The 25,687-nt window shown below is 35.7% G+C and overlaps 1 protein-coding gene across 2 annotated transcripts in view; it reads left to right on the plus strand.

The window, feature by feature from the left end:
• Positions 1-284: 284 nt before the first annotated feature.
• LOC149794937 (DNA replication complex GINS protein SLD5-like) overlaps positions 285-25,687 on the plus strand; it is a 78,659-nt gene continuing 53,256 nt past the window's right edge. Inside the window, exons 1-4 of one of the 2 annotated variants that reach the window (XM_089964599.1) lie at positions 287-465; positions 2,510-2,656; positions 14,808-14,861; positions 23,415-23,512. In XM_089964599.1, coding sequence (XP_089820725.1) covers positions 382-465; positions 2,510-2,656; positions 14,808-14,861; positions 23,415-23,512 — 383 coding nt within the window. In that variant the 5' untranslated portion in view covers positions 287-381. Of the gene's footprint in view, positions 466-2,509; positions 2,657-14,807; positions 14,862-23,414; positions 23,513-25,687 lie in introns of both variants that reach the window. The other variant, XM_089964600.1, reaches the window with a different exon arrangement.

The following is a 25,687-nucleotide window of genomic DNA, read 5'->3' on the forward strand; positions in this document are numbered from 1 at the left end:
TTCAGCATGTTTTTATCTTTTCTAATTTTATTGTGTTTGTTTTCTGTAATAATATCATTATATGTTTTTTTATGTTATAGGTGTTGTCTAATGTTGTAAAGAGCTTAGAGCTTAAAAAGATTAGGCACTATACAAAGTCCTCATTATTATTATTATTATTATTATTATCCTTGAGGGATTATGTATGATGACTATTATTAAAGTACGCTCATATGCTCTAGGGGAGAATAATCTTTCAGACAAAGATTTTTTTGATTGAGTTGTTTCCCTTAATAAACCATGCGCCTTAGAGACACTGAGTTCATTACTAGAAACGCATAATCGCGCCAAAATCAATGTCTTGTAAACAATATTATCCGAGGTTTTCTAAATTATAAAAGAATGTCGACACTTGAGGAATTGGAAGATGAGAGCGACGAAGTGGAAACAATGACAGCAGCAGAAGTCCTAAGCAAGTTGGAGGAAGTAATACATTAATACTAAATATAGGGCAAACTCGGGCGCGTCTTTGTACTCCAATATACTCCTTGTATGATGTAGTCTCCAAATTCAGTCCTAAAAGTTTAATAGAAAAGGTTTCTCAAATAAGTAATAGTCGTGCCAAACGATGTCACAGCATACTGGTTGGCACAAATAGTTGTTAGCAGCAGCAATATGCAAAAATTCAAAAATTGGAAACGGCTATAGCACATTGTACAGTCATACCAAGAGGATTGAAAACAATACTAAATGCCTACTTCTGCTGAAATGTAGACAAGGCTGCCAGTGGTCTCTGTAACCATGAGATCAAAGGAATAATGAGGCTTGCCATTCCATCGGGCTGCAGATCATAGGTGTACTTACCTGAAAGGCTGTAGTTAGCTGTAACATTGTTCCAAGGACATATTCTCAAGACCCCCACTGCTTTTCCAAGTTTTCTGTGACCCTTCCCACTCCATTTTAGATATTTTGTCATGTTTGTTGGGGTATGGGGTCAGAGCACATTGCCCATGGAAGAGTAGGAATTTGCCATCACCGTGTAGTGTCAGAATAAAGTAGATGCTTATTAGCAGACTTAAACAACCTTACATCGAGCCATGCCTGCATGAAATTTATAGGAAGATGATTTGTTTTCTCAGGAATTTGAGTAACATATTTGTTTTCTTCAATCCATTGACGAGACAAAAGTGCAGAGTTGATGAAAATTGACTTGTGTATTGCCATTTTCATTGAGTCACATGACTACCCAAATCTTGCAACCTACATGCCCATGACATCAGAAGTCCAACAGTGCAAACTGTGTTAATTAAAGACAAATTTATGTATCTGCATAAATTTAGTCTCATTAGTAATAGGTAGTGTCTGGAGAAACAGACCAGTTGTTATTTTTACATACATGCATTTAATATGACTCATTATATTAATTATGTGAAGATGAGCCTTTATTGAATACCTGATGAATGGTCTTTACACATTGACTATTTGAATGTCAGTCATTAATGTTAATATTGCCCAACACCATCAGTGGAGGAGATACAGAACACATACACACTAGGTACTTAACCCATCAACCTGCAGTGCTTCAACAGACTCTGCAAGGGGTGGAGAAATAAAAAAATAAATGAAGCAGTGCTGTAATGTAAAACCATAACCACAAAATATTGACATTGTTGGAAATTATTAATTTTCTAAAATGCTATTTTGCCAGTATGCTGAAATGAATGATTTGCTAAAATCAGATGATGTTAAAATATTGTGATTTATTTATTTTGAGAATGATTTTAGAATAAACTGGAAGACAACATAATTTATTGTCCATTTTAGATCAGAATAAACTGGAAGACAACATAATTCATTGTCCATTTTAAATCAGAATAAAGCGGAAGACAACATAATTCATTGTCCGTTTTAGATCAGAATTAACTAAAAGATGGCATTACTCATGGCAGTGGGTAAAAAATAAATCATTAGTAAAATCAGATTCACAAGTGACCACCTGCTTCAAAGAGCTCAATAGCAGCATGTGGCCATGCATTATTAAGCGAGAGCTTATTAAATTCAGCCCTTCTAAAAGATTTCTGCAAAAATATAAATCTTCATATTGTGTCTTGTGATTGTAGTTTGATCTTATTATGTGAAAACTCTTGGATATATCAACAATATTTCACACTGAAATAAAAATATAATTTGCACGTTTTCTTTGAAATTTTGAGAAAAGGATTCATTATGTAAGGGGAAGGTGTGACATCAACAGTCAGATTGGAGGGTAATGTCAGTTACCTCTATTTTATGCAATTTTTCATCTGCCATTAAGTCAAGATATATTTGTTATTATTTAACTGCAAAATGCATTTTCTCCATACTGTACAAGCATTTATAAAGAGGTGGAGGTATATAGTGTTTCTCGCATCTGGTCACCTTCAGCTACTACCAGAGCTGTCTAATTAACACTTTTCAGCACTTGTGCTAAATTGGTTCAGAATTTGTTGTCGATACACAAATGTAGTCCTGATTTGTTTTCCTACTTTAGGCTTGGCTTAATGAGAAGTTTGCAGAAGACTTGCTTGAGGCTAAGACGGACCTGGTGGAGTGTATGATGGAGCAGATTTCAGAGATGGAAGATAATATTCGCAGAGCAAAAAAGGGTGATTTCAAAGTCAGCATCCATAGGTTAGAGGTGAGAAAATATATTCTGATGCATGGACATCATGATTTTCAGAGTAATAACTGCTGTGAGCAGCACAGACCCAGATGTGCCTTCCCATAATGCACTGAGAAAATGGATGATGCTTGCTTAAAATTACCAATAAATGAACAAAATATACAGAGATTTGCAAATGTTTTGTGTAATGTTGGGTACCACTAAAATTTTGTACTGCTGTGTACCTCAGTATTTATGAGCATGCCACAATAGGCAACATGGTATACTGCAGCAATATTAGGTACCAATAATCTTTTTTCTGAGACAGGGACCTGTTTTGTTTTTTCTCTCATTATTTCTGGCTTTATTACTGATATTAGATGCATAATATCTTGAGATAAAGTAAACTAAAATAAAATTGCACAATCCCCCCATCCGTCATTAAAAGTTGTTGTTGTTGTTATAGGGTTTAATGCCATTTTCAGCACAAGATAGGCTATACATGGCGGCCAGTATAATTGGTGGAGGAAGAACCCTGGAAAACCCCGGGAAGAACCACCGACCCACGGGAAGCTACTGTTAGGCTTTCTCACGTACCAACGTTAGCCGAGCCTGAGACTCGAACTCACGCAGACAGAGGTGAGATGGCAGTGATCCATAACGGTGAGCGCTTTAGACCACTTGGCCACTCGGGACCCCCGTAATTAAAAGGTGACACTGTATATTAGATGAATTTGTTATGTACATGTTCAAGACTGTAAAGTTATCTGAAAACTCTAATTAAAGTGGGATGATTCAGCTTCCACTATAGCTGACACCTGGTAAAAAATGTGCTGACATGAAAGAGGTTGTTAATGAGAATAAAAAATATTGACACTGAAGCTGCTACACAAATGATATATTGGCCAAGGAGACATTGAGTGGGATGTCAACTCTGGGCAAAGGTATTTATGACAGGAGGACCAGTAAACATCAGACACTGACTAAACAGACAATAAATATTTAGTGGACAGGAAAAATTATGTTAACTTCAAACAGAAAATGACTTTTCCTGTAAATCTTAGGATGAGTATCAGTCTTACAAAGGAATACATGTCCTTAACATGTCAACATATGCATGCCAAAGATCAAGGTCAGTTTGACTGATAGAAGAAAAAGCAGCTCATAAAAAAGATAGCCATTTGAAATGTTGGAAAAAAAGAAGTAAATGATGCAACAGTTGAATTTTTATCAGAACTGGCTGACTGTGAAGAAAAATATATACAACATTAATTGTTTTACAAATTCTGAGTTTCTATATGGGCTGCAGGAAATGACTCTATATGCCGTATGCGGCCTGTGGAACCCATGTTTGATACCCTTGCTCTACATGGATGACTGTTAAGCACAGGGTGGACATATACTGTGACTTTCAGGTTCTTGTTAACAATGTTTAATATTCAACATTACTTCAAATATATTACCTGATCATAATACTTAGGAGTGTAACCTCACAAATCCAACCCTTCCATGTTCGTTTTTTATCTTTTAGAAAGCCAGTAGTTGTCTGCCCACATAGGTAGTAGTCAGGCCAGAGGAATCTTCCTTGTATATAGGTTGGCACCAAATCCCATTCGGTCTGCAGGTATTACTTCTACTTGTACTAGGAAGCACTCTTTGAGATACCTCCTCGTAAAAATCCTGTTATCAGATGATATTCTCAACAATAAAGAGCAAACTGAAAGCATTTCTCACATAAGAAAAGTGTACTTTATATATATTTCTAACTACACCTCTCCCTCGATAACTTGCGCACAACAGGGTTTTCAAACATAGACCGCACCATAAGTGAGTTGTGAGTTACATAGCAGACATGCCAATCCTCCCTTTTTTTGTGGGAGACTCCCTGAATTCAACCGCACTCCCACATTATTTATTTTTTCTCCCAGAAATAATTTGTTTTATCAAAGAAATCGGGAAAGATTCGTTTCGTTTGACGAAAAATGTTTTGGAAATTCCCCAGTGTGTAAGACTGGAAGTGTGCAGAAGTTCTTTGAATAGCGTGCAAACTTGAATCCTTATGTTTTGTGATCTCTTCTACAGTGTCTAAAAGAAAGGGAGATTCGGTTGAAGTTGGAAGGTCAAACAAATATAAAAGTTCTTTCCAAACTTCTTATAGCCTGGAATTTCCATGCCTGACTCGTGGTAGTGATAAACATACAGCATCTTGCAAGACGTGCAATTCATGTTTCAGTGTTGCCAGTGGCGGGCACGATGATTGTCGTCGACATCTCCAGTCACATAAGTAAGTTTTTAATTTTAATGTTTATTTTTATGGCCTTAATTGTATGCTGCAAATTATAATTTGTGTGCCAGCATTAAAATTACGATAATCTTTAGCGAAATTAGGATACACTGATAGATAGTTAAATCGGGTACAGTTGAATAAATGACAATTGAATTGATACATCTGCAGATAATAGAAATACTAAGACTTCATTATTATTATTATTATTATTTAGCCATAAGGGGCCGTCCATTTAGTACGTACACATGGAGGGGGGGTAACCCAAATGCATACACTTGCATATAGGGGAAGGCTACTGATAATGTACGTATGCATAAATGGGGTGTGTGAAACCTCAATAATAATTTGAAAAATACATAACCTGTTCAACTGGGTTAGTCAGCGTTTGAATTTTAGAGGACACTGGACAAACTTTTTAAAGTTATGCAGCTTATCTCTTTGATGTAGTCAGACATTCAAAGTCGGTGGACTATCTGTTTTATTAAACATGTTAATATTATTAATCCTTGATCGTTTCTGCGTGGATTAAATATAGGCAGGCCTATAGAACTGGGTGGAGTGGGGTGCGTCAAGCGTACGTACGCGGGGGGGTGGGTAAAAAGTATGCATGTGTGCAGGGAGATGGGAGGGTCCAAGATTCGCCAGATTTTTGCATATGTACTAAATGGATGGCCCATAAACCCGAAAATGTACTTTAACAATTTAGATTTATCAACTCTTTCCTGAGAACATCTACTTGCCTAAGATATATAGTAAGGTCGGGAAGAGAAACAAATACTTAATTGTGCCTGAACTTTTAATAGAAAGTAAGAAACATTAAATGCAGTTCATTTTTGCGAATGAATGCAATTTATATTTTGTTGTCTTTTGTTTCTGAGTCTATTTTAAATTTCATGTACTTTATTTCACAGGCATGTAACATCTACACAAAGAGAAACACCCAGGATGTGTAATATTTTTTCAAACTTGTGGATTCATCCCTTGAAGAAGCTGTGAGCAAAGCTGAAGCACTTTTTGCTGGGTTTCACTGTTAAGTTTTGTTCAGTCTGTTATTTATATATTGTTGTTTATTATCTAAAAATAAACCATTTTAGAATTGAATTAGTATATGTTTATTTCAAAATCATCCACTTTTTGTAAACATGTTCAACATGTTTCTCCCTTGATGAAATCCTCCCTGAAATAATTGAAATCTCCCTGAAAATTTCTCAAAATCTCCTTTGAAGGTTCTTGTTGGGGTTGGCAGGTCTGACAGAGGGACATACAAAAATAGAAAAAAAATAGCTTTGACATCGAGAAAACTGGGGTAGGGAAGCAGCATTAGGGAACTGAGCTGTTTATTGACTGAATCCTCATTTTACAATCATGTTGATAATAATTTTTATAAACACGCTTTTTCTAATGAAGTTGTTTGTTACTCTGTTTAAATAACATTTATTTTCAAAATGTCCAGCATATGAAAGATCGTTCCAACTGGTTTCAACAAAAAAAAAATCTGTGTATTACGTCACTGCTTTTTGTTTTCTTGATGTGTCTGGTTCCCGTAATGGTGTTTAATATTAATCTGCAAAATTGGGAGTCTCAAGGGCGGGGAACTTGACTAAATGTTGATACACCACCAAACAAGATTCCTTTTTGTCAAAAACATGCGACATTTATTTCATGAGACAATCATCTACCTTGAAACTCAATTTTTGTATTGCTCAGTTAGTACAGTATTGATGTCTTGAATTAATTAATTGTTATTAATAATGAAACTTCTTATCCTCCTTGAGGATATCTCTAAGCGCCAGTTCAAGAATTCACTGAAACTCGCTTGCCCACAATGGTCTGTATCTGTGAAATCAAACTCTTTATTTTACGAAGTATTCATTTTGTTTGGCTGTCTTGATATCTTTGATCAGTTATGAAAGAGTCGGTTAATTTAAGGTACTTTTTGTTACATACACAATAACATTTATAAGTGTCCGATTGATCAAATGAAGTGAGCACACCTTACATTCAACTGGGGCCGCTGGATTTTAAGTTTGTAGGATTATCGTGCCTTTTAACTTTTATTTTATTCCACATCCTTTATTTGATTCAAAAGACAAAATTAACATGATAATATAATGGAGGCCAGCTTTTAATTCAATGCAACAATACAACAAATACTTCCAGAAGTCAGTTATCAAAACATGGTCGGCACCTAATTAGGTTCCCAGAGAAACGCTTGCAGACATATCTGTTATGGTAGATTGATGCATTTTATGTTTTAATTACAAGAGAACACATTGCATTTATGACGATTACACTTAAAAGGTACTAAAAGATAGAAGTAGAACACAAATTTCAGTTGATAAAAAAATTATTTAATTTGTATTTATTTATTAAATTACTGCCTCCACTCGGCATGAGTGACATTTTCATTGATCAAAATTTCCTTACATATCGTAAATTGCGGTGTACTAGGAATGTCATTTGAAAAGAAATTGTAAAAAATTTTTGACCCACTTTTAAATTTGATATTTCATAGTGTTGATTAAAATTTCCAGGTCTTATCTACTGTTTTCGACAATAAAACGAGCGATACATCAGAGTTTCCATTACCAATTTTGATTGTGATTTTCTTCAAGTTCAATAGCTAGGGATCAATTTTGGGGGTATTTTCTGGTTTAAAAAATGGGATCTACGTCTGATCCACGTTATAAGCGGGTTCGTTATCGTTATCGAGGGAGTGGGGTAATAGACCAAACAGTTTCTATAGACATTTATTTGTTTATTGTTATCCACTTTACAGTAAGATATGTGATTCATTTCAGTCACAGACTATGTGACTGCAGAGCATCATTGGTAATTCATATAGGTATTTATCTTGTTCACTAGCACCCACATTTCAGCGAGTTAGGTGATGCTTATATAATGCCACCTGTATATGCTGTCTTTTAGCTACCTGTATTAGCAGGTGTCAGCAGCACAAATTGCACTTGATGCAAGTTGTTTAAAGTGGTAGATGATACTTGGACGACCTGCTTTGAATATGTGGGATATGACTCAGCCCCTGCATGTGATATTTATTGCTTGGTGGAAATTTGATGGCTTCAGTTTTTGGCAAGACAGACATGTTTCAAATAGAAGGGATATAAAAATAAAATTATAGAGGAAGAAATCTTTAGCATAGCCTCTGATGCAACATTACTGTGTAATTTCCTTATGGAAGCAGAAAGTGACCCAGCCAAAAAGAAAAGTAGGCAAACTGAGCATCATGTACTGCCTCTGGCTCCTTATTCACTCAACCCAACCAAAAAATGTTTTCAGCAATACCAGCACAGGAGAGAACCCACCATTAGTGTGAATGATGCTATTCTATGGCCAGTTCATTGTGACATTGCCTGGTTTCTGTAGTGGAGACATGATAGTCTGTAGCCATGCAGTGATCCAAACCTAAGACAGAACCAAGTATACCTGGTAATTGTATGGTTCCAGCTCATCCCATTGCCATCATTGACCAATGTTGAATGGCACTGGTGGGCAAAATACACAACACAGGCTGGATCTGGCCCATAACCTGGCTTTATCTGTTGATTTACATTGTAGGTTATAATCTGGCCCATGCCACACAGGAGGACATTGCCCATGCCTGACCTATGGTGATGTTTCATTCCTTAGAATCATGCCAGTGCCATGGATGATTCAGTCATTGTTCACTGTCAAGTTACAGTATCACATTCTAGACAGTATGGTTTACTGCAGTCAGTCTTGGCATGATTCAGTCATTGTTCACTGTCAAGTTACAGTATCACATTCTAGACAGTATGGTTTACTGCAGTCAGTCTTGGCATGATTCAGTCATTGCTCACCGTCAAGTTACAGTATCACATTCTAGACAGTATGGTTTACTGCAGTCAGTCTTGGCATGATTCAGTCATTGTTCACTGTCAAGTTACAGTATCACATTCTAGACAGTATGGTTCACTGTCAAGTTACAGTATCACATTCTAGACAGTATGGTTTACTGCAGTCAGTCTTGGCATGATTCAGTCATTGCTCACCGTCAAGTTACAGTATCACATTCTAGACAGTATGGTTTACTGCAGTCAGTCTTGGCATGATTCAGTCATTGTTCACTGTCAAGTTACAGTATCACATTCTAGACAGTATGGTTCACTGTCAAGTTACAGTATCACATTCTAGACAGTATGGTTTACTGCAGCCAGTCTTGGCATGATTCAGTCATTGCTCACTGTCAAGTTACAGTATCACATTCTAGACAGTATGGTTCACTGTCAAGTTACAGTATCACATTCTAGACAGTATGGTTTACTGCAGTCAGTCTTGGCATGATTCACCAGCATCATCTTGTCATTGGTGGTATCTGATTATCCCACTTTAAGCTTTACATAAGTTCTTTTGTCTTTGCAAGCCATCCACAAAATTTGGTAGCAATGACTAGAGAAGACTTAACTTTCAGTGCATTGATCAAGGAAGTTCTGCCAGCTTCTGCCCAATTTTCACTCTGTCAGCAGAAATGTATTGAATCTCAGCTTCAGTTTATCTCTTGGCAAAGAAAGATGATTCACTTTCAGGCAGTTACCAAACTGGTGGAATGTATTATATAGAGAGACAGCTACAAGACCTGAGCATCAACAGACCTTTAAGAAACACAAGCCTGTGTTAGAATTCTGTGCCACTTTCAGATGTAAAAAGCCTGGGGATGTCTTCATTGTGGATAGACTGGAAACATCTCATTGACAATCAACAGTTAGTCTGGAACATTGTTGCAGTTAGGCTCAATGGTTTACCTGGCATCAATGTCAGTCTTCAAGCTGGTAGAAAGTAGACTAGTTTCATCCACCATTATGCCTACTGGCCCAGATGGGGGACAAGAGGAAGAGGAAAGACTCCTGTCCCAGGGCATACCCAACAGGGACACAGAGTTATAGTCCTAACACCTATTCAGAAGCAAGATAGTTTCTAAGGGAGAGAAAGGAATAATTTTGGGAAATCTGCAGGTTGTGGCCTCCTCAGGACCTTGTTTTGCATATAAGTATTATAGAGATGAAGGATGAATTAGTGCTGGACATACTACATGGAAAGGGCATACTCATTCTTTTGGAGAATCGACCAGGGTGAATTAATTCAGAAAGCAAAGATGGACAAACCCCAACCTATGCCTCAGTCATAAGTTGGGATTTTCTCTGGTGGTGTCATCAACAACAGATGAACATCTAAGCCTGTCTCATCCCAGACTGTAAACATCATGATGATAGAAGTGTCATGCTGGAATCAGTTCATCCAAACTGAATGGTTGATTCACTCCACTGTATTTATTCAAATCTGCCCACTGAGGCTGACTATAAATTAATCGGTTGTTAACAAAGTGGAATGCAAAACTTTGTCACCCCAGTCTGAGATCTGAAGATCTGGGCAGTTGATGCTCTCCATAGATTGGAACAGTAGGGACACATACACTTATCCTATAATACCACTGATACTAAATATGCAAGTGGTGAGGAAATCAGAATGCTGCTTATTCTTATTGCTCCCTTCAGGTGTGAAAAATCATGAATAAACAATTTCTTCAACCAGACAGTTGAAATCACAAAGAAAATTGGGTTCTTTCTTCACCTGCTCAGACAACCCCAATGAAAGGCTTTTAATTCAAATCCAGATCTGTTGAACATGTACATCTTTATATCAAACAAGCCATTCAGAGGGAAAATATTTCCCAAAGTAAGTGGTGGACAGAATCACTTCAGTGAGAAGCCCCCACAGGGCTCCAAAGTTGAGAGTAAATTGCTTGAAATTTCAAGCAACTTTTGCAGCACAGTCACTGGCAGGCAAAGGTTCAAGCTCATTTATATGTATTAGAGTGGCTTGTATCATTGCTTGCAGCTTACCTACCTATGATACTAGGCAAAAATAATTGTGTGTTTCCCACTGTTCCTATTTTTTCATTGGCAACCCTAGCACTTCTTTCCTGAAATTGATTTTTGCATATAATTGAGCCAGTTTTATCAAGTACTTGAAGCACTTAGTATATTAAATATACCAGTCATAAAAATAATTATAATATACATAATGTTAAAAAAAAGTTATAAAAACCAAAACTGACCTACCCTAATTTTAAAACTGGTGCAATAGGAAACATGTATTTCTTTTTGCCTTACAAAAAAGTACAAGGGAGGACTCTTCTCATGTGACCTATTTAGGAATCAACTCTGATATATCAAATTACATTTCACATGGTATAATGTGGCAACCAAATATTTGCAAATGACAACTATTTTAAGTTGGCAGAAATTATGCAACCAGTACATTAGACCTACTTGGGGCCCTGTGACTATCTGAAAACATATGAGTGTAATTTGAGACTTTTCCAGTAGGGTGTTGGTACACAGGATGCTGCTTAAAGCATTGTTGCTCCTGCAAGCTAACCTTATCCTGTGGCTTTTCAAGGTGAAGAAGTTAGCACCCATCAATTTAAAAGGTTACCATTACAATCTCAGATACATTTTCAGCAACATGGAAGGGAGAATATAGAATGAAACAAAATCCTGTTGGATATTATAGTGAAATTTGGACTCAAAGAAGCGAAGGCCTTGTCTTTGTGTTCCAAATGGAATTTACCATAGGTTTTGACAAGGTTGAATGAGACCCAGTTTTTCATGGTTCAGCAATTTACAGCTATTCCATGATGCCTTTATAAATACCGCAGGTCTAAAAGTTAGTTTTTAAATCAGCAACTTTAGCTTAAATATCTGCTTAATCAATTAAATTGTAATCTGAGAGTATTTCAATGATATTGTGGGGTCAAGTGTTTCTTGCAGACTTTGTCCAGATAATAATGCTTATTACAGTTTGGTAGAAATAGAAAATCACAATAATAATAATAACAATAATAATAATAATAATAATAAGTTTGAGTATGGAGCCATTCAGTGTTTCTCAAGACTATTCATATGAATTTTTTATTTTGTAAATTTAAACTTGAGTGTTTCTCGAGGCTTTTCACATATTTTGTTATTATATTTATAGCCACTGAGTGTTTCTCAAGGCTTATGTTAATTAGTACATAGGGCAATACATCAGATTGTATGAAAGATGTGATTCTAATTAGAGGAAATTGTATGCTAATTAGTACATAGAGCAATACATCAGAATGTATTTAAGATGTGATTCTAATCAGAGGAAATTGTGTACTAATTAGTACATAGAGCAATACATCAAAATGTATTTAAGATGTGATTCTAATCAGAGGAAATTGTATGCTAATTAGTACATAGAGCAATACATCAGAATGTATGGAAGATGTGATTCTAATCAGAGGAAATTGTGTGCTAATTAATACATAAAGCAATACATCAGAATGTATGGAAGATGTGATTCTAAACAGAGGAAATTGTGTGCTAATTAATACATAAAGCAATACATCAGATTGTGTGGAAGATGTGATTCTAATCAGGAAATTGTATGCTAATTAGTACATAGAGCAATACATCAGATTGCATGGAAGATGTGATTCTAATCAGGAAATTGTGTGCTAATTAGTACATAGAGCAATACATCAGATTGTGTGGAAGATGTGATTCTAATCAGAGGAAATTGTATGCTAATTAGTACATAGAGCAATACATCATATTGCATGGAAGATGTGATTTTAATCAGAGGAAATTGTATGCTAATTAGTACATAGAGAAATACATCAGATTGTATTGAAGATGTGATTCTAAACAGGAAATTGTCTGCTAATTAGTACATAGAGCAATACATCAGATTGTATGGAAGATGTGATTCTAATCAGAGGAAATTGTATGCTAATTAGTACATAGAGCAATACATCAGATTGTGTGGAAGATGTGATTCTAATCAGGAAATTGTATGCTAATTAGTACATAGAGCAATACATCAGATTGTGTGGAAGATGTGATTCTAATCAGGAAATTGTATGCTAATTGGTACATAGAGCAAATACATCAGATTGAATGGAAGATGTTATTCTAATCAGAGGAAATTGTATGCTAATTAGTACATAGAGCAATACATCAGATTGTACAGAAGATGTGATTCTAATCAGAGGAAATTGTATGCTAATTAGTACATAGAGCAATACATCATATTGCATGGAAGATGTGATTTTAATCAGAGGAAATTGTATGCTAATTAGTACATAGAGAAATACATCAGATTGTATTGAAGATGTGATTCTAAACAGAGGAAATTGTCTGCTAATTAGTACATAGAGCAATACATCAGATTGTATGGAAGATGTGATTCTAATCAGAGGAAATTGTATGCTAATTAGTACATAGAGCAATACATCAGATTGTGTGGAAGATGTGATTCTAATCAGGAAATTGTATGCTAATTAGTACATAGAGCAATACATCAGATTGTGTGGAAGATGTGATTCTAATCAGGAAATTGTATGCTAATTGGTACATAGAGCAAATACATCAGATTGAATGGAAGATGTGATTCTAATCAGAGGAAATTGTATGCTAATTAGTACATGGAGTAATACATCAGAATGTATTTAAGATATGATTCTAATCAGAGGAAATTGTGTACTAATTAGTACATAGAACAATACATCAGATTGTATGGAAGATGTGATTCTAATCAGAGGAAACTGTGTGCTAATTAGTAACTAGAGCAATACATCAGACTCCATGGAAGATGTGATTCTAATCAGAGGAAATTGTGTGCTAATTAGTACATAGAGCAATACATCAGATTGTTTAGAAGATGTGATTTTAATCAGGAAATTGTGTGCTAATTAGTACATAGTGCAATACATCAGATTGTATGGAAGATGTGATTCGAATCAGAGGATATTTGTGCTAATTAATACATAGAGCAATACATCATATTGTATGGAAGATGTGATTCTAATCAGAGGAAATTGTGTGCTAATTAGTTCATAGAGCAATACATCAGAATGTATTTAAGATGTGATTCTAATCAGAGGAAATTGTGTACTAATTAGTACATAGAGCAATACATCAGATTGTATGGAAGATGTGATTCTAATCAGAGGAAATTATGTGCTAATTTTTACATAGAGCAATACATCAGATTGAATGGAAGATGTGATTCTAATCAGAGGAAATTGTATGCCAATTAGTACATAGAGCAATACATCAGATTGAATGGAAGATGTGATTCTAATCAGAGGAAATTCTATGCCAATTAGTACATAGAGCAATACATCAGATTGTATGGAAGATGTGATTCTAATCAGAGGAAATTGTATGCCAATTAGTACATAGAGCAATACATCAGATTGAATGGAAGATGTGATTCTAATCAGAGGAAATTGTGTGCTAATTAGTACATAGAGCAATACATCAGATTGGATGGAAGATGTGATTCTAATCAGAGGAAATTGTGTGCTAATTAGTACATAGAGCAATACATCAGATTGAATGGAAGATGTGATTTTAATCAGAGGAAATTGTATGCTAATTAGTACATAGAGAAATACATCAGATTGAATGGAAGATGTGATTCTAATCAGAGGAAATTGTATGCTAATTAGTACATAGAGCAATACATCAGATTGCATGGAAGATGTGATTCTATTCAGAGGAAATTGCATGCTAATTAGTACATAGAGCAATACATCAGATTGTATGGAAGATGTGATTCTAATCAGAGGAAATTGTATGCTAATTAGTACATAGAGCAATACATCAGATTGTATGGAAGATGTGATTCTAATCAGAGGAAATTGTATGCTAATTAGTATGTAAAGTAATCTTTGATCTGATGTAGAGCCAATATATAATAATATTTAATGCTATATATATTTTTTTACACACATTTCATTAGATATTGTATTCAGATTTCTTAACCCCTTCTATATATTCTCTGAAAGTCAATTCCTGTATTGTAATAACACATAATGTTGCTTTTCAGATTGATCGAATCAGATATGTCCTTAGTAGTTACCTCAGAAGTAGACTCACTAAGGTAAGTGAATTAGTTGATGTATGACCCATTAGCTTAGCTTCCTAATCATCTCCAATTTTTCTCCTTGCATTAGCTATTCTTGTGCCCAGAGCTTAATGGCTATTATTGAAGTCATTTTTGGACAGTTTGGCTCCTGTCAATAAGCTTCATATTTATACATATGATGTTACTTGTCTGAATGAGATCTTGAAGGAATTGGATTTCAAGCATTCCACAACATTATTCCTGGTAACCATGGCCAATCTTCAAGTATCCCACATCATTATTCCTAGCAACTTTGGCCAGGCTTCATGCATTCCACATCATTATTTTTAGGAACCTTTGCCCATCTTCAAGCATTCCACATTGTTCCTGGCATCCTTGGCCCATCTTCTGACATTCCACATCATTCCTGACATCCTTGGCCCATCTTCAAATGTTCCACATCATCATTCCTAGAAATCTTGGCCCATCTTCAGGCATTCCACATCATCATTTCTAGAAATCTTGGCCCATCTTCAGGCATTCCACATGATCATCCCTGACATCCTTGGCCCATCTTCAAACGTTCCACATCATCATTCCTAGAAATCTTGGCCCATCATAAGGCATTCCACATCATCATTTCTAGAAATCTTGGCCCATCATAAGGCATTCCACATGATCATCCCTGACATCCTTGGCCCATCTTCAAATGTTCCACATCATCATTCCTTGAAATCTTGGCCCATCTTCAGGCATTCCACATCATCATTTCTAGAAATCTTGGCCCATCTTCAGGCATTCCACATGATCATCCCTGACATCCTTGGCCCATCTTCAAACGTTCCACATCATCATTCCTAAAAATCTTGGCCCATCTTCAGGCATACCACATCATCATTCCTAGTAACCTTGGCCCATCTTGGAAACAAGATGGCCACTATCGCTTAACTGGCTTGAAGCAGCTGTTCCGTTTTTTAGTGCCGTTTTCATGATATTTGTGCTTGTTGCCTGTTTTCATCTTCGTTATTGTGTTCATTATATATTGGCTATTAAATTCGTATGTGTTTCTTCATCTCCTTGTTTTGGAAACGAGAATAATTAGACTTTTTCTCAGCTGTCTTGCTCCAATTTTTTTTAACCAGTTGCCATCACGTGATACTCGCCAGTCAACCCGTTTATGCTACGATGGACCCTCATTAATTGCTTTAAATGTTCACTCCTTGTCTCTCCATGTGACATTGTGCTCTAGACTAAATGAACTGGGACTACATTCATCATTACCTAAATGTAAACAGAACCGAAAAAAGAAACGTTGTTTCAGAGCTGGCCAGCGTAGAACAGGAAGAAGAATTCCAGTTATCTCCCTAATTTCGGCACAACCATTAAAAAATTTTTTGACTGTTAATTTAGATAACCTAATTCAAATCCCAATAAATTCATCAACCTTTGTGTCAACTATCCAAGAAATACCTCTGCGCATTGCATTATTCAATGCCCAGTCAGTAGGACCACCGGAAAAGCGCACAGAAATAGTTAATTTTATCAACGACCAAAATGTTGACATATTTTTTGTGACAGAAACATGGCTAAAAACATCAGGCGCTGAGCCCAAGTGTGCGGATCTGACACCCACTGGTTACCCCATCAAGTTGTTCCCCCGTAATTCTCGTGGAGGTGGAATTGCTGTCATCACAAAGAAATCCATGATAAAACATCGTAACTATACCACAACATTCAATTTCGACCACACATCGTTTGAACTAGTCCAAACCACACTCACACTGGAGCAAAGGTCAGTCCATTTATTCTGCCTATACCGCCCTCCTCCAAGTAGAAAAAACAAGCTGGCTGACTCTCTCTTTTTGGAGCAGTTTCCGAATCTCCTGGACTTTGGAAATTCTATAGGTGGCAACCTGATTATTCTTGGAGAATTCAACTTTCACTTTGACTGTCCCGGAAACTCAAATACATCAAAACTCATAGATTCCATTAATGTTTTCAACCTCAAACAGTTAACCAACCCACCCATAAACATGGTCACATTTTAGACTGGATTCTTCATAGACCTGACCTTGCATCAGATCACCTCTACATTATATGCCATCTTGACGTATCAGTCCCTAACCCTCCACCTTTATCTGCTACTAAGAGAAACCTCCGTATGATAAATAGAACCAAACTAATGCACGACATCCAAGCTAACCTAACAACTTGCTTACCTCCTACTGCAGAACAGCTCAATAACGGTCTGCGTTCATTACTTGACAAACATGCCCCAGCTACCAAGTGCAGAGTATCAATTCAAAAGTGTTCTCCATGGTATAGCAGTGTTAGGGACCAGCTTCGTACTGATAAAAGAGACCGCCTTAACGCTGAGAGACTTCAGCTTTCCACCAGCCTCACTATTCATAAGCAAATCTATGAAGTCACTAAGAAGAATGTCACAAATACAGTCCATGCAGCGAAATCAGCCCACTACACTAATAAGATCATGGAAAGTTCCAGCTGCAAAGAGCTCTTCAAGATTACTAACAAGCTAATGTCAAGGAACAAATCAACACCACTTCCAACTACCTTCTCTCCAGTCGACCTTCCAGACATGTTTGCAAATTTCTTCCGTGACAAAGTACAAACCATTCGAGATAAGCTTGACACCACAATTTCAACTGACTCATCGTCACCATACAGTTGGGATACAGAATTTGAGCGGCAACCATTAGTAGCATTTCAACCTGTCTCTATGGATTTCGTATGTAAAATCGTGATGAAGAGTGCACCAAAGTCATGTGAACTTGATCCAATTCCAACATCACTGCTGCTTGAGTGCTTAGATCCAGTATTGCCTTCACTAACTGATGTTATTAATACCTCTCTCTCATCTGGGGAATTCCATCATTTTTCAGAACTGCCATTGTAAAGCCTCTGCTGAAGAAACCAACACTAGACCATAACAATTTAAAGAACTACCGCCCAGTTTCTAATCTCCCATTCATTTCAAAAATCTTACAAAAGGTTGTTCTATCCCAGCTTGTATCTCATCTAAATTCAAACAGTCTTTTTAGCAGTGTACAATCTGCATATTGCCCTTGCCACAGTACTGAAACAACTCTTCTAAAAGTAGTTAATGACATTCTCTCTGTGTTGGATAGCGGAAAGATTACAGTCCTCACCCTCCTTGATTTGTCTGCAGCATTTGACCAATAGACCATGATATATTGCTTCACCGTCTCCAGCATGTATTTGGCATTTATGATACAGCCTTACTATGGTAAGTCCTACTTGGTCAACAGGACACAAATTGTATCTGCAAATGGAATACACTCCAGCCCAGTTGATCTATGTTGTGGTGTTCCACAGGGGTCTGTTCTTGGACCTGTTCTCTTCATTCTGTACTCAGTCGCTCTCAAGTGTCATAGATCATCATCCAGTTTCTCACCAGTTGTACGCTGATGACACCCAAATATACAAATCTAGCCACCCAACTGAAGTTGATGCTACCATCCAAGGTGTAGAGAGGTGCATTTCTGATGTGAAGTCATGGATGACTTGTAACAAGCTGCAGATGAATGATGATAAAACTGAGGACATTCTGATCACAGCACAAAGACTTTCTCATTCACATCCTTTACCTCAAACAATAAATATCAGCAACGCCAACATTAAATTCGCACAATCAGTACGAAACCTATGTGTACTCTGGACAGTACTCTCACATTGCACCAACATGTCATGAACATATGCAAGGCTGCATATCTTGAGCTGAGACGCATCAGCTCAATTCGCAAATATCTTTCAGTTGATGCCACTAAAACACTTGTGTGTTCATTAGTACTTTCAAGACTGGACTTTTGTAACTCAATTCTGTCTGGTTCATCTCAATATCTACTCCAGAAACTTCAATAAGTTCAAAACACAGCTGCTCGGATCATACTTAGAGTACCACGATCAGAGCACACCTCCCCACTGCTCTGTACCCTACACTGGCTATCCATTTGATCCAGAATCAAACAAAAAATTTGTTCTCTGTGCTACATTTCACGTTGGACTCTAGTCCAACTTACTATCTGACCTCACCCATGTGTACACACCAGCAAGATACTTACGCTCCTCTTCTGACAATCGTATACTCATTATTCCCACTATGAAAACAAAGTCATATGGACAGTGTTCTTTTGCATACCAGGGCCCAGCAACATGGAATGAATTGCCCACTGAACTTAGACACAAAGACACAGTGATCACATTCAAGAGGGCTCTCAAAATTCACTTATTTCGACTGCAAGAACAAACTTAAAGACCTAATATTGTTTCCTACCTGATTTATTCTCAGCTTGTTTTTTTTTATAATGTTTTTCTAATTTCATTTTGTTTGTTTTTGTAATATTATTATTATGTTTCTTATCTTATAGGTGTTGTCTGATGTTAAAAGATTAGGCGCTATGCAAAGTCCTCATTATTATTATTATTATTATCTTCTCCTAACTTTGTTTTCCCAACACAAGTTCCACTCTTTAAAGTTTTGGGGATCAAATTGTAGAGAGCATTACCCATTGCCAGTAGCTTCTCGTGGGTCAGTGGTGTTTTCCAGGGTTCTTCCTCTACCAGTTACACTGGCCGCCATGTATAGCCTATCTTGTGCTGAGAAATGGCATTAAACCCTACAAAAACAAGAATAAACAACATTTCATTACAGCTATCTTTATAGATCTAATGTTCATGTTTCCAGTTGTACATTTTTTCGGGGGGGGGAGGGGAATGATTATTGTTAATGCTACCATAGAGACAGTGTGTAGCATATATTAATTGATATTGCTGGATCATAGGGTAGTGTGAGAAAGAGTTTTCACATAAACATGGGACCAGGAAGGATATTTGTATATGTTATACACACATGTGCTGTACATAGTGGGTAAATAAATACATGTTTGGTAAAGTTCACTTTGGGTACAAAGTATGGTCAGTATATTTCGTGGAGAAAGGACCCTGGAAAGAAACACCAACCCATGGTAAACTACTGACAAGCATTCTCACTTAATCCATATAAGCTTGAGATGAGACATGAACCCCATGCAAACAGAGGTTTAGGTAATCTATAAAGGCAAGCACCTTGCACTACTTGCCCCTCACCTAAACGAAAACAAAAAGGAAAACAAACAGGATTAACTGCTGGATGTGAACTATGATAACAAAACACTTGCAATGAAAAGCTTGAAGTCCATTTTATCACTACCACCCATCTCTCTCTCTCTCTCTCTCTCTCTCTGCAGTACACATATTTTTGTAAAAACTTCCAGCTGAAGATTCCAGTATGTTCTATTAATTGACCTTTGGCAAACAGGTGATAACCACACCATAATATAATCATGTGATCATTTCCAAGCTGCCATGTCCACATTTTATAGAGACTTGGTGTCATACTTTAATTTTTATTTGTTTTACTAATCAGTTTAAGATTTACCTGTAAGCAGTGTGTCAGTTTAATTCTCAATGCAAAACCCACTGGGAGCTGTTGTTAACATCTTGTACACACAAATACATAGATACATACCTACTTGTAGGTTGTTTGGCTGTTTATTTAGGCTTTTAAAGGTTTCAACCCAAATTAGTTTACTTTGAAAACATTTGAAATAAATATCTAACAAATATCCTACTAGAACAACAAACAATGTCAACACTTATATAATGATGTGCAAGTGATATTCATCTTTTCATCTCAAATAGTGTTATAATGGACTGCCAGTGCAGATTTAAACATTGTTATAGAGTGTTTTTTAATGTTTCATTAAATTATTTCCTAATTGAGATGTAGTCATACCAGAACATGTTGTGTCAAGTGTCCCATGGTATTACATGTTATAAGTCTTTAATTTCTGTTATTCTATTTTTTGTAACTCCTCATACATGATTTTATCAAATATTTGTAATTTTTATTCTTGGCTGTAAATTGTAGTTTTTATCTTTAGGTAGATTTTGCCTACATGGCTGGGTTTGTTTTAGGGATATTAAGGAACAGAAAATTGCATATGATCTATAAGTAGATGCTTTTATGTCTTGAAGTTATTAAAAACAAACTTATTAGTAAATAGTTTTACAAGATTGGACCTTTTTCCCATTGGCTGGTGGGGTTTGGACAGTTCTCGAAGAATTAAGTAATTTCGTATTGGATGGGTTGGGTCACATGAACAGGCATTTTGAAATACTTATTGAGTAGTATGATCAGGTGGGGGTATGTTGTGATATATAGTCGTAACAGAGGTGTGCATTAGGAGAGAATTGAGCAATCAAAATTCATTCCTATTTTTAGGGGTAATTATTACTTGTTTTAAAATTGTCTGCAGAAATATTTTATGTTGTACTTAGATATTATTTGTTTGGACTGTTCAATGGAAATACAAAGTACTCACTGGAATATTATATTATTCAGTAACTATTATGAATTATTCAAAGAGTTTTGGACAACACAATTTAGACAATGTCACAATTTTTGGCAGACCATTATATTTCCAGTTTTTATATTTATGTGGAACTTTTCTTTATTTTGGACTTTCATAGAACTTTATCAGGATTATTTTGGATTCACTTCATAATACTATAAGTTCCTCTTATATTTTCATTTATAACTTTGATAATTAGATTGTTTGTTAAGTTTTACAAAACTTGTTGGTTTTGCTTCTTTCTGTTATTTAGTTTATGACCATAGACCATAGAGAGACCATAGAGTCTTAGCACTTCTCATTTTTTTTTCTTCTTCTACTTATTCAACTCAATGAATTAAATCGGCCCATTTTTTTGTTGTAATTTTGGGAGATTTTGGCCAGATTGACCAGTAATACCAGTTTTGGTCAACTGGCCAGAGCTGTGCATGCATTAAACAAATAGAACCCTCATGAGTGTTGCAGTACTAGTTGGGCAAGAAGGAAAGGATTTGGGTTTTGTACATGATAGTATGGGGGCCCCGAGTGGTCGAAAGCGCTTTCCGTTACGGATCACTGCCATCTCACCTCTGTCTGCATGGGTTCGTGTCTCAGAGTCGGCTAATGTGGGTATGTGAAAAAGCTTGCCAGTAGCTTCTCGTTGTTCGGTGGTTCTTTCTAGGGTTTTCCCGGGTTCTTCCTCCACCAATAATACTGGCTGCCATGTATAGCCTATCATGTGCTGGAAAATGGCGTTAAACCCTACAACAACAACAAGATAGTATGAATGAACTACTTGCAAGAACTCCAGTGTTGTTGTCATTACAAGCACACGTATTATTACACTTAATGAATGCTTTTATGAATCCTGATTTCTGTCATTTTCTTCTGATAACTATAATATTTGGGGTGGTAAGATTAATCTAGATATCGATGCATCAATACTTTTCCTGTAATGGTACACATATTGATATGAAAGATGGAGAATTGACATAAAACTATACTTACCTCATGCAGGTTATTTTGGTCATCAGCAGTCATTAATAATTATTATTAATTTGCCATGTTTTGATTAAAATTAGAATTCATCAGAAACAGCATCTGCAGTCACAGGTACTCATTTTTACTAGTAAAAATGGAAAAGACTATTTAGAATAATTGCTGACTGTCTACAAATTAACATAAAGTGACACAGTTCGCAATGTGCCACTCCCATTCCATGCTAATTATCTTAACCCAGCAGCATCTTCAGCATATACTGTACATTCCAAACATGTTCCACATGTATGATGAAGTACTTTACGCATTTATTAACCACTTTTATGCAAAGTTCCTATGTTGAATTGTACATCTACTTTGGTTGATGTGACAGCTACACTACTGTTGCGTCACAGGGTGAAATATGTGACATTGAATTCTCATTGGTGGCTATTGTTTTGATCCAGGCTAAACAGTAACCTCCAATCAGAATTAATCCAGCTAGAGCTTGTCGGTTCGATCCCCATCCAATTCATACCAAAGACTTACAAAAAATTAGCACAGGATGGGGAAGATTTCAAAATGCTCGGTTTATCACCTTCTGTAAGTTTAAAAAATTTATAGAATAGGACTGGGTGTGATCAGTAGTTCTCCTTCATCAATAATAAATACAAGTACCAATGGCTGCAGCAGTCTTTTGCATCTGCAGGAATTACAGTGTGATAGATTTTTGTTGGTATTCATCTTCATTTTCCCATGTCATGATATCTTCTACATAAGATTTTATTTGCACAAGGAAATTGGATTAAGTCTTCTGTTTTGAACATCTTAACACCTTCGAAGTTTAAGTGAGACATGAACTTGATAATAAGATGTTTTCAAAGTATTCAACTGTGGAAACAAGGAGCCTGGTGGTTAAAGTGAGTTAAATGGAGCGACCATTAAATGGGTTAAAACATTGAATAAAACTCACTGACAACCAACAGGTAGTCTGTTTGAAAGTATTTGTGTTATCTTGTCATCCAATACATTATTTAGTGACTTTTTTTATTATGTATTGGGAAGTTTTTCTGTCACTTCATTTTTTCAGATGACCATCTGTTTCCCCATTGTAGCCTGGTTATTGACATATTTTATACATAAATATGTTAGCAACAACATTTCTCTGTTCAGTAAGACTGCTTTGTCCTTATTCCAGATAGAAAAATTTGCCACACATTTATTAGAAGAAGAAAAACTGCGAAAGGATGATGAACCATCCAAATTGTCTCCTGAAGAATTCACATTTGCAAAAGAGTGAGTACAATCAAACATCACATATTTAATCAGAGATTGTTTTTGTTTTTTTCTTTCAAAAAGGAATCAGAATGTTGGGCTCCGACCTCTAATATTTTTTAAGGTGATAAGTGTCAACATTTGAAGACAAAATCTATTTGTTGCAGTAGATAATCTTTTATACAGGACAGCTATTTCTTAATTGGCTTCTTTGCAAACTTGTTGAATAATTAAAATATGGTACTTTGATGCATTTTCAATAAAAATGATGGTCTGAAATTGGGATATAGGTAAAAACTACCTTAATCGACACTCTAAATTTAGTGGGCACTTGATAATTCTGTTTCTTCTGAAAAAGGTCAAATTCATATATGTGCACACATTGAGTCAGAAATTTAAAGTACTTATAAATCCATACTGATACTGAAGCCAGTTGCATGATCTTGCAGTTTTAAATGTATTCTGTAATGTTCTCCTCAAGGACTATTACCCAATTAGTGGTCAGAATCCTTAATTTAGAAACACGAGATCTCATTTGGTCCTTAAGCACCACATTTTCTTTATAGTTTTATTAAAAAGTTCTGTGCTTGTAATATATTTGTGTGTGGGGGGTGTTGCAATGTTTATTATATGCTAACAAAAGCCACTACTGTCACTTGTTCTTATATTAACAAAGTTGTATTGACTATGTGTAGTTTTTTTATTTGTATGGGAAAATATGAACAAGTTTTTTCGGATTGATACTGCATGACCTTTGGGCATGCAGTATTATTCTGAGAAATTGAATTCATGCTTTCCCATACAAATGCAGTAATTTTTTAAATTATAAACTCATTTTCTTACTTTAAAATACACAACTGTAGATTCAACAATACGCAATAACAATATTACTGCACACATAGCACCACCCAGCAACCTTTTAACTTTGTTCCATGCTTGAAATGTAGAGTCATATTTTGAATAAATGAGCATTTGTTTGGATTGGGGCTGATGTTGATTCTACTCAGTTCTGCTCATTATGGACTGCATTTATTAGTTGTGTCAATTCCACACTAAGTACATGTGATTTGAGGAAGGAGGAATGCATTTTGACTCAGGTGCCTGTATGTTTCTGTTCTGTCATTGAATGTTTGTCATCATAATGTTGGAAAAATATGAACTCTTTCAATTGAAGTTATCAAAAAGACACTGGAATATCCTGTACATTTCATTTTGAGTGCTGTAAGCAGAATTTTATTGCAGTTGGAAATGTAGTTGAAATTACAACTATTTTTATATGGCCAAGAAAACAGTGGTGATAGTCCCATTAACAAAAAGTTATAAACATTTCACATAAATAACTGTTTAAATGATCAGAATGGTGTTTTCAATACGGTTTCTCATTTTTGATGATGACATTGTGAATATCATTCATTTGTTCGCTTGTTTGAAAGTTTCATTTGTGACTCTGTAAACAATATCTTTGCTTTATCATCTCTACTTTCAAATCGATGAAACAGCTTATTTAGTTCATCCACAAACAAATCTAATAAACTGAAACCTAAAATGTCTACTACATGGGTGTACATGTTTTGTTTACAAAGTAGTTCCTAAAATACATTAATCTATTTTTAGACATTCATCGTGCAGTATGGATGTTCAGTATCATAAAATACTGCACGATTTTGACACTCTAATGTTAAAGAAGAAAAAAAAAGATATATAATAATGTTAGAACTTTTGTGATCTTTTGGGGTTTGTCTTTCTTTTAAGTGTTTATATAATCCTATTTCTGAGATTGTGACAATTTGATGGGAAACAATTCAGTCTGTTTAGATCACTGTAGCATTGCACTATTGTAAAAGTTAGCTCCCCTTTATCATGTAGTTTGATAGTTACCTTATTACCTTGTTCATTAGTTTCACTGTAAAAAAGATAATGGTCTTATGCTTTTTACGTAATAAAGTTGAAATTCATGAACTATTGTTTATCCTCATTTGTTGAAAGATATTGAGATGAACAATATCTTACTTTATAAATGTAGAATGCTTATGAATTAAACTAAATAAGCAAAAAGTCTAATCTCTTAACCTGGTAACTATTCACCTTTATTTAATGTTTTTAATGCTTCTTAAGTTACTTGATTTATTGACAACTACAGAACCAGTGGTATGGATGTGTAAAACATAGGAAAGAATCAGAAGCTTCTGTACAGTT

The sequence above is a fragment of the Sinohyriopsis cumingii genome, chromosome 7, assembly GCF_028554795.1.
Source record: "Sinohyriopsis cumingii isolate HCF-2022 chromosome 7, ASM2855479v2, whole genome shotgun sequence".
Taxonomy (NCBI): Eukaryota; Metazoa; Mollusca; class Bivalvia; order Unionida; family Unionidae; genus Sinohyriopsis; species Sinohyriopsis cumingii.